Source organism: Notolepis coatsorum (genome assembly GCF_963971535.1).
Source record: "Notolepis coatsorum genome assembly, chromosome: 13".
Taxonomy (NCBI): domain Eukaryota; kingdom Metazoa; phylum Chordata; class Actinopteri; order Aulopiformes; family Paralepididae; genus Notolepis; species Notolepis coatsorum.
This window is the reverse complement of record NC_140177.1, coordinates 54758698-54773214: the sequence shown is the minus strand read 5'-3', so window position 1 is coordinate 54773214 and position 14517 is coordinate 54758698. Positions and strand designations below refer to the sequence as shown.

At 45.6% G+C, this 14517-nt stretch overlaps 1 protein-coding gene across 1 annotated transcript in view; it reads left to right on the top strand.

Moving 5' to 3' along the window:
- Window positions 1-14517, top strand: part of irf4a (interferon regulatory factor 4a) — a gene marked incomplete at both ends in the record, with an annotated part of 43576 nt that overhangs the window by 11493 nt on the left and 17566 nt on the right. The window contains one exon of the mRNA XM_084327506.1: window positions 6711-6879. Coding sequence (XP_084183632.1) covers window positions 6711-6879 — 169 coding nt within the window. The remainder of the gene's footprint in view (window positions 1-6710; window positions 6880-14517) is intronic.

Here is a 14517-nt window from a genome sequence, read left to right as displayed (position 1 = left end):
GATAATGAACTAATCATGAACAAACCATTTATATACATTCATAAATGATTATTAAATCATTTATAACTATATTTGTATAACATTTACAGATTAGTTCTACATTATTTATAACTCATTATCAACATTGTTTGTACTTGATTTGTTCATCATTAAATAATGTTGTTTAATGTGTAGTAACATATTTGTAGATGCTTTGAAAAATGGATATGAAAAAACGACTATACTGTATCTCCATTTATTTTTCATGTTCAACAAATGATTTGTTAAGACATTCATAAAACATCTATAAATCATTTGCAGATGCTATTGTGTGCCTTAATCTAAAGTGAAGCCTATTCATCATTAACAAATGTATAATACAGTTAATTATTTGTTTACTTTTTCATCACATGTTACAAATGTTGTAGACAGCTTTCGGATACACCCTTCTTTGTGACATCAAACAGTGACAGAATTAGGACTAAAGATAAATGCAATTTTATTAACATATAAAATACATGTGCATGACATATAGTGTAAGATGGGGGGGCACTAGGACCCAGGAGTACCCTGGCCAGGTATTGAAGAGTATCTAGAGAGGAAGTATCACGCGAGTGAGACTTGACGTCACGTGTGTTGCCCAATAGGGTCCAGCTGCAGACTCGGAGCCTCGGTCCAGATTGGGCACTTCCGCCCAGCCACAAGATTATTACTCCTGTGACTGGGCAATGCGCTGATTGGCGGAAAGTACGGAAGTATCTCGAAGTACGCAGCATGGGGAGGGCCGGGGGGAGGGGAGGTACAGGTAGTAGAAGACATAGAGGTACAGGTCACATAATTATAGTACAGTGGAGAAGTAAAAATAGAATAAAAAGGCAGTGTAAACAATATACAATATTATTAACTCTAATAATAACACGCCTCGCGGGCTCATTATAATACGAGAGCCGTGGGTCTGCATTGTATAGAGCGGATCCCCCGGCCGTATTCAAGCGCTGGAGCGCTTTGCGATGGATCAAAATTAGATAGGAATCAAATGTATTGTCATCATACAGCACCTATAGCTATATAATGGAATAGACTGTATTAATATAGTAGTAATAATAGTAGTTGGCTAGTTGCGCGCTTCTGGCCACCTCCTGCAGTGCGCGCATACACACATACTGTATACAGTACGTGCAAAATTAGTTGTCAAGAGCCAATCGCACAGGTTGCCTCATCTCATCTGGCTCTGCAAATAGATCTAGAGTCTGAATATCATATATAGCCTGCTGATGATCTCTCTCTCTCTCTCAAATCCATTCTGAGAACGGAATGCAGTGCCCGCGACTGTTGTTTATACTCTGCTCCTGTGTTGTAACCCAACCCCCTCCAATGTACAGTAAATGACCAAGTATGGTTTTGTCAATATTCCAATGTACAGTTTTGCTTGTACTGTACAGTTGTACAGTGTCCCCCACCCACCCACCCTACCCGACCCCCCCCCCCCCCGCCCCAACCACCTCCAATGTACAGTCCCCCCCCCCCACCTACCCAACCTCCTCCAATGTACAGTTTCTACGTCAAATGTATATACTCTCTTTTCTGGACTCTTTTTGTATCACAAACAATACTGTATTTGCAAATCTGGTATGTCATAAATGTATAGATGTAGCAGTACTGTCTATCTGTATGTCGTGTATGTCATATGTTATGATGAATTGAAAATGGGGGACCCTGATGTAAACAAGACGAAAGTCTTTCTCTGGTCTGCATACCCTTAACAATTGTGTGTATTGAGCTGTACTGTATTGTACCCATTCTGCAATCTGTTAATACAATTTTCAATCAATCAATCAATCAATCAAGACCCGCGTCGCGGGCACTGCATTCCGTTCTCAGAATGGATTTGACGAGAGAGAGATCATCAGCAGGCTATATATGATATTCAGACTCTAGATCTATTTGCAGAGCCAGATGAGATGAGGCAACCTGTGCGATTGGCTCTTGACAACTAATTTTGCACGTACTGTATACAGTATGTGTGTATGCGCGCACTGCGGGAGGTGGCCAGAAGCGCGCAACTAGCCAACTACTATTATTACTACTATATTAATACAGTCTATTCCATTATATAGCTATAGGTGCTGTATGATGACAATACATTTGATTCCTATCTAATTTTGATCCATCGCAAAGCGCTCCAGCGCTTGAATACGGCCGGGGGATCCGCTCTATACAATGCAGACCCACGGCTCTCGTATTATAATGAGCCCGCGAGGCGTGTTATTATTAGAGTTAATAATATTGTATATTGTTTACACTGCCTTTTTATTCTATTTTTACTTCTCCACTGTACTATAATTATGTGACCTGTACCTCTATGTCTTCTACTACCTGTACCTCCCCTCCCCCCGGCCCTCCCCATGCTGCGTACTTCGAGATACTTCCGTACTTTCCGCCAATCAGCGCATTGCCCTGTCACAGGAGTAATAATCTTGTGGCTGGGCGGAAGTGCCCAATCTGGACGAGGCTCCGAGTCTGCAGCTCGACCCTACTCGTGTTGCCATCTGTTTTAATGGAAGCGCGATACAATACATGCAGAACCAAGTTATCCGTGCTGCTCCTGCCCCATGCTTTTAATAATGAGCAGGTTAAACACCTTTTTTGTTGGTAAATCTATTCCATCATTTCCGACCTACAAACAACTCTTATATGTTGTGTAGACGTACTTGATGTGGTGGGCGCTAACGTTACATTTGTTCCTAATGTGTGCTCAGTGCTCAGTATATTGCGGTATGTGATGATGACACGACACACAAGAGTAATAATTATTTGTATTTTCAGGCTGTATCGGCGCCTATACAGTCTGAAAATACAAATAATTATTTGTGTCGTGTCATCATCACATACCGCAAGGTTGTTTTGGGTTTTATTCCATTTGAATAACCTACTCAAGGTCACCGAGCGGCACTGCAGAAGTACCCTACTCTTTGAATTCTGAAAAGTGCATTACCGGCCAGATCCTCTTAGGGGCGCTGTCTCGATAATGCAGTGTGCCCTGTGGCAGAACGGTGCACTATTTTTTTTTACTTTCAATGGAGTTTCCAGTTAGCTGGATCCTATATATGTAGCCTGTAGCTTGGAATACCTTTTGCGACGCCGAATTCACTATGCAGTAAAGGAATATATCATCAGCCAATGGACATATCGATCTACCAGATGGCGATCGATAACTGGGAAATCCTTTTGGGGATCCAACCGGCCCACGGTAAGATCTTTTTCGCGTAAATTACACGCTGATCAGGCCTTGTTATGATAGTGTAGTACTTTTCTGGCTTATTGTTCTGATATGTATCAGAACCTAATATCTAATCTGTTCTGCGTTGTGATTCAAAAACCTTTAAAGCCCTGAAAAGTACTTTAAACAAAGACTGGGGGTCTTTGTTATGACGATCAGCGGTGCAGCAGGAGAAAGGAGGAGAAGAGGGTATATAACAGCAGCTGTTTAATCAAAGTTAAGAGTGTATACAAATTACAATAAAGAACACTATAAAAGATTCAAGGTACCGGAGCAATATGCCGCTCGCCCTTCTAAGAAATCAGATCAAAGAATGATAGTTGATAAGTTGTTGATGGCTTTGTTCTCTGGCTAGTGAACAAAGCAAAGTTCTGTTTCTCCCTCCTCTGTCCGTTGATTCTCCTCTGCCCGCGTCGTCTGCTCCTGTGTGTAGAGATGGGTGTGGTCTCCTTCTTCGGTGGTTTGGTTTCTCAGAGTCCCCTTCACCATCACAACATCCCCCTTATATCCAGAAGCCTAGCGTCTCTGTGTGATGACATCAGCAGCTGTGTTCCTCTAATCACAAGCCTGCTAAGTTTGGATTTGAAATAGGGGGTTGGCTTTACACAGCCAACTGGACTTTCCTTTGTTCTCCAGTCAAAGAACAAATATCATCTAACAACTTTATACTTGGGTTATTGATTTCATAACCTATATATTTGAATTGCAATTGATCACCTAAACACAGAGATATTATACTTGTACACATTCTGTTATCATTAAGACTAATTTCACCTTAAGTGAAAACTAATCTTATTCTGCAGGGGATTTAAATCTAACCAACTGAGCTAACCTGCCTAATCATTCTTTTAGCTTACATCAATATCTTCTATACAGTTTATACTTTAGCGTTCATTAATAATATGCTTTTATACAGTTTAGTATGCACATATTTAAGTATTTTCCAATGTAGTTTCAACCGTGGCCTCATTTCAAACTCTGTGATTCCCAGCCATAAACCTGGCCTATTTCATATTATTTAATTCAGAATTATTACCACAATATAAACAGGCCTAATTGTAGTTAATATCAAACTAATCTAAGTGTGTTACTAGACATTTGAAGATGTACTTAGTATTAATCAAGGCAGGAGCAAACCAGGTGGTCACATGTGTTTATTACTTATTACTTCCTAGGAGACCAAATGGTGATCACATGTGTTTAACTAGGGCTTATCTGAACTCCTTCCTGTCCCCCACCCTGACGAACCCAGGTGGCTCTTTGTTCTAAAACCCCCGAAGGGCTTATTCAAACAGTTCTTGATCGTTTCCAGCCGGCTCTTGAGTGGCCCGACACCCAACTCTTTTGTGAGGGGTCTTGCGTTAGTAAATAACCCTATCTATTTTAGTGAGACAGGGCAAAAGGTTGGAGTAATTTAATCACCAGAAGAATGTATTTGGTTGGCTGACTAGTGCAGCTGTTTTCCTAATCAAAACTTACAATGAAGTTTAGGATCTATATCTATTAAAAACTACTACAATAGCCATCCACCCGATCAGCGAATGTGGCTACTGAGGCTAACATGGTTATTGGTAATCAATAATCAGAAACGACGTCCCCCGCCCCCCCCCCCCCCTTTCATGCATTCATGGTGGACCATGAATACCGACAATGTGCATTTTGAGTTTTAGCTCTAGCTTCTGTAGTGCCGAAACGCTGTTCGATTTAATGTTATTAGCTTAGCGCCCTGTATCTCGCCTTCCAGGAAATATACTAGACCAAACCCCATATAACGCTTATATTCAAGACGCTATAAAATGAGAATGTATTGATGAAAACATTATTTCTTTAAGCCATTTTGAAGGGACGGTTTATGGCAGGGGCGTATCTAGACCCAGCACTCTACTGGGGCACAGAAGTATATGAAGCGGGCGCGCGCAGTGTTTTTTTTTGCCGGTTTTGGGCGGTTTTTTGGGCGAAAATGGGTGGATTTTGTAATTTTTTTTAAATTAAAAAGAGCTAGCCCCCCAAACCCCTAAAATACATAGAAATCTATGCATTTTGGAACAGTTACTATATATATAGTCAAGAAAGCATTTAGTCATATTTAAAGTTTAAAGTGCTTTACTTGCATTGAACATTGCATTGAACATTGAACATTGAGGAGACATCATTAGAAAGCACAATGTATGTTTCCTTAGTTACGCAGATGACACACAATTGTACATCTCCGCTGAACCAAATGATCACACAGCTATAAACTCCATTTACGCCTGTCTCTTAGCAATAAACAAATGGATGACGAACAACTTCCTAAAATTAAATGAGGGCAAAACTTAAATCCTACTAGTCGGTCCTATAACAAAAAGAGAAATGTTACAGAGCAATATGGGGCAATTTACTCCTTGGATCAAACCCGAAGTTACAAGTAAGTAACCTACACTGGCTTCCGGTAACATTTAGAATTTATTTCAAGGTCCTCCTCCTTATATACAAAGTATAAACATTGCAATCATCTACTACTGGTCTATTGAAGGTTCCAAGCCACAGTTGCAGCCTTTGCTAACTATATGCACCAAAGTTATGGACATTAGGGAAGCTACTGTAGATCTCTTAATATTTTCAGAAATAAGCTAAAAACGTACCTCTTCACCATAGCCTTCTAATACACCCCGCTGTTGATTGTACTGTAGCACTATTTTACTCTGGCCATTCTATTGCATCATTTTACTATCTATTCTACTATTCTATTATTGCACTGTATTATTGGTGTGCAAACCAGTCAACTTACAAAAAAGAGCCTGCAGGATTTCAACAAGATAAATGCGACAACAGTGCAAAATATTTCACTATAATATTTCAAAGCGAAGTAAAAAATATTATAATAATTATTTGATCATGTTAAATGATCATTTGATCATGTTAAAAAAGGGAAAATAAAAAACATTTGTTAAAAAATAATAATAATATATATATATTTTTTTATATATATCAGTGGGGCACAGATGATCATCAGTAGGGCACGTGCGCCGATGGTTTATGGTCTCAATTGACAATGAGAATGGATAGATAGCAATACTATTAAGTATAAATTTAGCTCTACAAACAGCCTCACAAACTATGCAAGTCTGTTTTGATATGCTGGCCATCTAGAGTGATATTAGACGGCCCCCAATGGCCCCGAATGTGTTAAGGGCATTATTTGGGAGGAATCATAGTGATTTCTTCATGTCAACTCGACAGGCCTCCTTGGAATTAATTAATCATAATTTAAATAAATATGACAATGTGTTATATTTATTTAAACCTTATATTTACTGTTGTGTTAGTAGAGATGGTTGGGGAATCCCAAAATCGGCCCTAAGATGTCTTAAATGGCTCTAAGAGCAAATATTTTGTCTTAAGTTCGTTGGAGAATGAGACCCATTGACTGAATCCCCTCCCCGGGAAATCCCTTTGTGCCTTCTTGCAGGTTCCCAGCTATATGGTTTCCCAGGAGAGGGGGGAGTGGAGGGACTACACGGCAGAAGAGCAGCAGCCTCTTCCTCCTCTTCCTCCTCATCACCACGCACTTCAGGCAGATTACGGCTACTACCCTTCAACCCTCAGCCTCCCGTGGCACATGACGCACACCGAGAATGGTGAGAGACAGGCTTTACACATTGAGACCTTTAGTGACACACAACGGTGGCGGTTTACGAGACCATACGTTTGACCGTTTGATCGGCAGAGGTTTGGTATTACGCAGTAGAAAAAGGACATGTGGTGTCATCGATGCGGTGCACGAGGGAAGACGGCCACTAGGGGCAGAGTGGCGAACCGCGAGTACCCTGAGTCTGTGAGTGATTGAGTGATTGAGTGATTGAGTGAGTGAGTGAGTGAGTGAGTGAGTGAGTGAGTGAGTGAGTGAGTAATATTGCCGGTGTACACTGTAAGAAAAAAAGCTGCAAGAAAACAGTAAATGTCTGGCATCAATGGTTGCCAAATACTTACTGTCAAATGACAGTAAAATCAAATCAAATACATTTACAGATTACAACCTTTATTTAATGGTTAATATTTTGATAAAAGGTAATTTACTGTATTTTTATGGCATTTACACTTAACCCTTGTGCCTCCTTGGTGATGAAAACTACTTTTTTTAAATATTTTGTGTGCGGTGTCTGTGTTTATTATTATTTCATGAAATTGGGAAAATATCTTCATTTTACATATGTGTTCATTATGTCAAAGGCTTATAATTTGAAACACTCTCAAACAAAAGTTATAGTGTTTAGTACCTATGGGGGACCTGGGATCAGTTTTCATCTGCACCGCTCCCATGTTAAAAGGCATTTTTTAATCTGCTCTCATTCGTTAAATTCTAGATATAATTATAAAATGCAATGTTCTACAACACAGTCAGTGATCAAGCTTTCGACCCATGATGCCGATTTCGAACACAAGGTGGCGCAATAACACTGCAGACCACCGGCTACTAACCATGCAAGAGGCGGGGATATAATGCTACTGCTCCGGTGTGTGTGTGTGTGTGTGTGTGTGTGTGTGTGTGTGTGTGTCTGTGTGTGTGTGTGTGTGTGTGTGTGTGTGTGTGTGTGTGTGTGTGTGTGTGTGTGTGTGTGTGTGTGTGTGTGTGTGTGTGTGTGTGTGTGTGTGTGTGTGAGATGAAAGAGCAGCATGGGGACATGCAGGGTCACTTTCAAACACGTTCCCCCGAAGTGGGCCAAAACAATATTGGGGGGGGGGGGGGGGGGGGGGGGGGTCGTGTGTGTGAGATACAGGTCATGCACAGAAGCTTCAAACATGTACTGCAAAGTGGGCCAAAACAATATTCGCGGGAGGCAGTGGTTGTTTACGCAGGTGCGACTGATGAAAGCAATTGTTCGGGGAGGTGGCCCGTTGTTTACCGCAGGTAAACCAAGCTCGTCATGCCGCAGGTGGCCATCAGAGAGAGGTTGCCCTGCGGGCTAAGCGCTGCCGGCTTTGTCCAAGATGCCAGGCACAACGCCCGGTGTGGTGCCAAAATCTTACCTGTAACTGAGGGGTACAATTCCCTGACTGTATTGATAAGTATGGTATCATTAAACCACTACCGCTTTATGTACTTTAATTACTGGCCATACAGTACATGATATATAAATATGATGAACACTTCCCACAATGAATCGGTTCCACACAAAGTTGTAATTAAGTATTTATTGCAGCAAAAGGTACATAATATACTTCTCTATTTTACTTTGGATGCGCTTATAAGGCAAAGGAATGTGCGTAGGCAAATCAATAATGAATGTCCATTCTCTGGTTACGCAGGAGGTAATTATACAACCTGAATCTTAGGGAATTATATCTATGGTACACTAGTAATATATAGCGGGAGATACTGGAAGGGTCCCCCCGGTTGTAAGCCAGCAGGGGTAGAGGATCTGTCGGTAGTAGAGAGTCTGGTCAACGATGACTAAGGAGACTCCAAGTACAGGAGACGGTGCAATAGTCTCTTGATCCACAGACGAATACAGCTGTTCTCCGTAGACTGTAGCTCCACAGTGAAGAAAGCTAGCCGGCCTCAGGCTCTCTGAGGCGCAGACTCGACGTGGCTCCTCACAGGGTAAATCCCACACGTGTAGGCGTCGGCGATTCTCCGCTCCATAAATCACAGGACCAAAACAAATATAATCCAGCCGCAAAGGGCTATGTAGTCGTCGGGTAGATTAATCCAGTGTACATGTCCACATGGTTCTCGTCTAGGTCTCCTCGGGTGAAAGCGCCATGAAAGCAGCCCAGCCTGGATAAGCACTCTAGCTGGTACGAGGAAGCGTTGGTGATGCTGGTCACTGTAGAACTTTAGCCGCACGATACACTATACACAAATAGACTATTACTGACTTAATAGAAATATGTCGCACTCGACGGTATAGCGCCAAACTCTGACAATTCAGTTATTAATTCGCACGCGGTCTCAATGCTCTATTTGGGGTCAAACAGGCCATACTTCACCGCACGGAGTATCGTGGGTGAGGCTTCAACTTATTGGGTAACTCTACTTCTGTATTCACCTGCGCCATATTTATATGCACAGCGAACAATCTAGTGCCAACCTCATTTCTGTCTCGTATTCCTGGGCAAGGCCGGGCATGTACATACATGTCTTGACGGTGGCTTTGAACCTGACTCCGGAGGCATGGCTCTGGCGCCTGTGGACCGCTGTCCAATAGGAGAATGAAATATTATGGTCTGGTCTAGGCTAAAGGGATATTCCGTGTATATGTACAAGGAATATACAAGGGATATCAGACGATATACAAATACTATGCAATATATATCAATCAATAAATATATATATTCGGTTTAATCTGATCCTTTGTAACAGCCGCCTCCTAATTAGTCCCACCTAATTAGCTAAGCAGAGACAGATTAACCGCACTGTCCACTACTCAATGTCTGTTGTGAGGGGTCGGGCAGTTCACAAAGTCATGGGGTCATGGTCGTCATCGATAGTATCGGGGAGCCTTGGCAGTTCTATTAGCCTCGCCACGGGTCGGGTGTAGATCCGTCCTTGGACGAGCACTTCGGCTGCTCGGACCTTTCCGTCGGCACCGGTGATCACTTTGCTTACGCGGCCAGCCGGCCACATAGCTCGGGGTAGTGACTGGTCGATAATCATGACGACTGTTCCTTCTGTCAAATTGTCTCTCTCTTTCACCCATTTCTGGCGGGTCTGTAGAGATGGTAGATAGTGGAGTAGGAAGCTGTTCCAAAACTTGTCAGCCAATACTTGACTGTACCTCCACATTCTTCGGCCGTTCGCTTCTTCAGGCCTGTACATTGTCTGTGGTAGCGCGGGGTCCAGCCGCCCCATCAAGAGTGTGTTGGGGGTGACTGGGTCGACATCTGCTACATCACTTGAGACGTAACCGAGGGGCTTTGAGTTCAATACTCCCTCGATCTCCGTGAGGACTGTCATTAGGACTTCTTCCGCCACGGTCTGGGCCCCAAGCACGGCGTACAGGGCTGTCTTTATTGAACGTACTTCTCGTTCCCAAGTTCCACCGAAGTGAGGTGCGTTCGGGGGATTAAACTGGAAGTCAATCTGGGATGGAGCGAGGTGGGTCTTAAGTTCTGGGCCGATAGCTTGGAAGCTCTCTCTCAGCTCTCTTTCTCCGCCTTTGAAGTTTGTCCCGTGATCAGACAATAATATAGACGGTTTGCCTTTCCGCGATGTGAATCTTCGGAAGGCCATAAGGAATGAGTCTGTGCTCATGGTTGGAAGGAGTTCTATATGCATCGCTCGGGTGGTCATGCATTTGAATACAATACCCCACCGCTTCTCGGTTCCTCTTCCTTTCTTTATATACAGCGGGCCGAAACAGTCCATACCGGTGGAGTGAAAAGGCTTGTCGCCGAGTCGGAGGCGACAGGGAGGTAGGTCAGCCATCCGGGGTATACTGGGCTGCGCTCGCCACTTACGACAGTCTAGACAGGTTCGCTGGAAGCGCCGCACTGCTTCTCTCCCTTGCAGTATCCAATAACGACGTCTGATCTCCGCGAAGACTCTCTCTGCCCCGGCGTGATGCACATCTTCGTCGTATTTCTTTATGATCAGCTCTGTGACCTTGTGTCGGCTGTTTAAGACTATCGGGTACTTGACGTCATCCGGTAAGTCTGGAGCTCTCCGCAGACGACCACCCACTCTGATGAGACCATGGGCGTCGCTCTCGGGGGCTAGGTGGAGCAGTCTGCTGTCTGATGGGACGGGCTTTGCTCCCTGTAGACAGTCTAGCTCATCGGGGAACGAGTCTCTCTGGGCTCGTTGTAGTAGAAGAAGTTCTGCTTCTTCGTAGTCAGCTGCTGTAATGTCAGTAGTGAGCTGAACCTCTGGGTGGTGCCACAGGAATGTCTTTAGCTGCGCACTCTCTAGGGTGAGGCAATCGTCTATGTCGGGGTCTGTGGAGACGAGTGTGTTCAATCCACAGAACATAGATTTCTTGTTTTCGGCCTCCTCTTTACTCGCTTCCCGTGGGGTGGGTGTAGGCCACTCTTCTTCCGGGAGCTTGAGGAACTCTGGCCCGTCACTGTATAGGTTGTGACGGGTGAGGTCATCCAGGGACATTCCCCGGGTGATGACGTCAGCTGGGTTGTGTTTTGTGTCCACATACCTCCAGCTTGCTACTTCTGTTAAATCTTGAATCTCTGTGACTCTGACTCCCACGAAGACCTTGTATCTGCACGAATCAGATCGGATCCATGTGAGTACTGTCGTGGAGTCTGACCACAAGATTGTTCTTTGCACCGGAATGGTGAGTTCACGTTGGATTAACGTGGCGAGTTGCGCTCCTGCTAGGGCTGCGCAGAGCTCTAGACGCGGGATAGATTGTTGCTTTCGTGGGGCTATTCTTGAGCGAGCCAGGATGAAAGCAGTATGTATTTCTCCTCCCTCCTCTCGGGCACGCAAGTAGGCTACCGAACCGTAGGCTACTTCGGAGGCGTCGCTGAAGACGTGCAGGTCCATCTGGCACGTCTCCGGCCTCACTGTGGGTGGGAAGTAGCTGCGGCATATGTTGACACCTGGGAGTGAGCTGAGTTCCGTCTCCCACTCTCTCCATGTGGATGCAAGGTGTTCGGGTATGGGGTCGTCCCAGCCCTGGTCCTTGTCCCATAACGCTCTTACAATCATCTTTGCCCTGGTGGTGTATGGTAGAATACATCCCAACGGGTCATATTGTCTGGCGAGTGTTCTGTATACACTCCGTCTGGTGGTCGGTAGTGCAGTCGACCTTCCCTGCTGCTTGGTCAGGGGTGTGTGTTTATAATGGAGCGAGTCTGTTTTGAAGCGCCAGACTAGTCCTAATGTCATTTCTTGGTCTTCTCCTGGGATGGGCAATACTTGCGGGTCGCTGCTGGCCCACTGCCTGAGATCAAAGCCGCCTTTGATCAGGGAGGCGCGGAGCTTGAGTAGAAGGGCCTCGGCTTCTTCTGGCGTCGATACGCTTTGCAGACAGTTGTCCACGTAGAAACTATTTCCTACACTTTGTCGGACCTCTTCATCAGCTGCTGGGTCCTCTGCGACGTGCTTTTGCAGTGCAAACGTAGCACAGCATGGGCTGCATGTGGTTCCGAAAGGGAGGACTTCCCATTGATAGATGGCTGGTCGCTCATCTCCTATCCTCTCTCTCCATAGGAACCGCAGCAGGGGCTTGTCCTCCTCCACTAGTCTCACCTGCAGGAACATCCCTTTGATGTCGCCGCTGATGGCCACCTTGTCTTGGCGGAAACGTAGTAACACGCCTAGTAGAGAGGGGCCGAGTGTTGGGCCGGGCAAGATCTCTTTATTCAGATTTTGTGATCCGATCTGGTAGCTGCAGTTGAACACAATACGATCCTTGCCGTTGTGGTGGACTTTGTGGTGCGGCACGTACCATGATTCGGTCGTCTGATCGGCCTCTTTAATGTCAATTTTCTTTATGTGTCCCGCTGTGATTAGCTTGTTAATCTCAGCGCGGTACACCGTCTCTTGAGCGGGGTCTCTGGCTAGGCGCCGCTCTGTGTTCAATAGATACCGCTCTGTCGCTTCTTTTGGGGCGTGGAAGGTAGGCATACCCTCTCGCCTCAGGAGTGGAGTTGCGTATCTCATCACTCCGTTGACTTTGACTCTCTTTGTCCCCTGCTCGAGGAGGGATATAGCGTAAATGTCTTCCTTGGAACGAATGTCTTTCTTTTCGTTCTTAAAGGGCATTGTCTCTAGTGTCCATAGCCTCTCGACATGCTGTAGGAGGGTGGTGTCTTCTTCTGTCACTCTGAAGTGGAGGCAGTTAGTGGCTGCTGTTCGGTTAAGAGACTTAGCGAGGGGGCCTTGTAATGTCCATCCTAGGCGGGTCTCGACTGCTGCAGGACAGCCTCTGGGCCCTGTGTGGACCCGGTCAATCGGGACGATGAGGTCTGCATGGTCGGAGCCTATCAGCAGGGTCGGGTGGCACCGTCTATGAGCGGTATAGGTAGTTGACGCAGGTGCACATATTTATCCATCAGCTTGGCGATGGGGTAGGTGTACTGCGACAGGCCTATTTCTTGGCTGGTGAAAGCGTTAGTAATCCTATACCGTCTCTCTGGCTGCCCGCTTGCTGCGATAGTGAAGGAGACATTCTCGCCCTTTATCGTCTTTAGATCTCTTCTTATTGTCCAAATCGTCATCTGGTTTTCGCTCCCCCGCAGCCCCAGCTGGGCCGCAGCGGACGCGAGGAGAAGGGTCTTCTCTGACCCGTCGTCAAGGACGGCGTAAGTGTCCATGACCTTATCTTGGTAACTCAGTGTTACGCGGACCACCTTTAAGAGCACCCGGGCGCCCCCGCTGCTGGCGGGGTCAATGTACATAACACTTGCCTTTGTGCTGCTTGAGGGTGCAGGCTTTCTTCTGTTACTGTCGTGTAGGACATCTAGGTGGGCTCCGTCACACCGACTACACCTCTTCTTTAAGCGGCAATCGGCTGCCATGTGACTGCGCGCACATCGGTAACAGCGTCGGTTGGACTTTATCCATTGACTCACCTCGTCGGCGGTCATCTTCTTGAACGTGTCACATTGTGACAACCAGTGTTCCTTTTCGCAGTACGGGCACACCATCTTCCACTTCTCTTTCATCGAGGGGGTACTGTGGTTCTTGCTGCTCGGTACTGATTCTGATTGGTGCATGACGGTCACCAATCTGCGGCCATCGTTTGCTCTCCTAGGTCCCTCTCTGGAGCTTGGTGTGCTCCGCATGAACGTATCCAACCGTAGGCTGTTGACTTCTCTCGCCAGGAAGTCGGCTAGGTCTAGGAGGGATGGCTCGGGACCGTTAGGATCACGGTGGTCTCTTTGCCGCCTGAAGCGCTCTTGTCGGGCGGGCGGAAGCTTCTCTAAAATCCTCTCGACATTAGAGTTTGCGTACAGTTCGTGCATACCCTTTTCTCTTTGCGCCCCCAGCATCCCTACCAGGGATTGTACCTTGATAGACAGGTCATCTAGTGAGCGATTGTCTGTGGCTGGGGGTAGGCGGTCAATATGCCTTATCTCTTGTATTACGTAGTCCCATATGCGTCCATATCTTTGGTCGAGTGCTGCTAGAGCCGCTGTGTATGGGGTAGTAGAGGTGGCATAGGCCAGCGCTATATTGTGCGCTCGGGGCACCTTGAGGTGCTTCAGTAGGATAGCATACTTGTACGGTTCATCAGCTACATCGGACATCATTGTCTCTAAGCACATTCGTAGCTCCGTGTACTGTGCTCTGTTCTCGTGGGTGAAGTCCG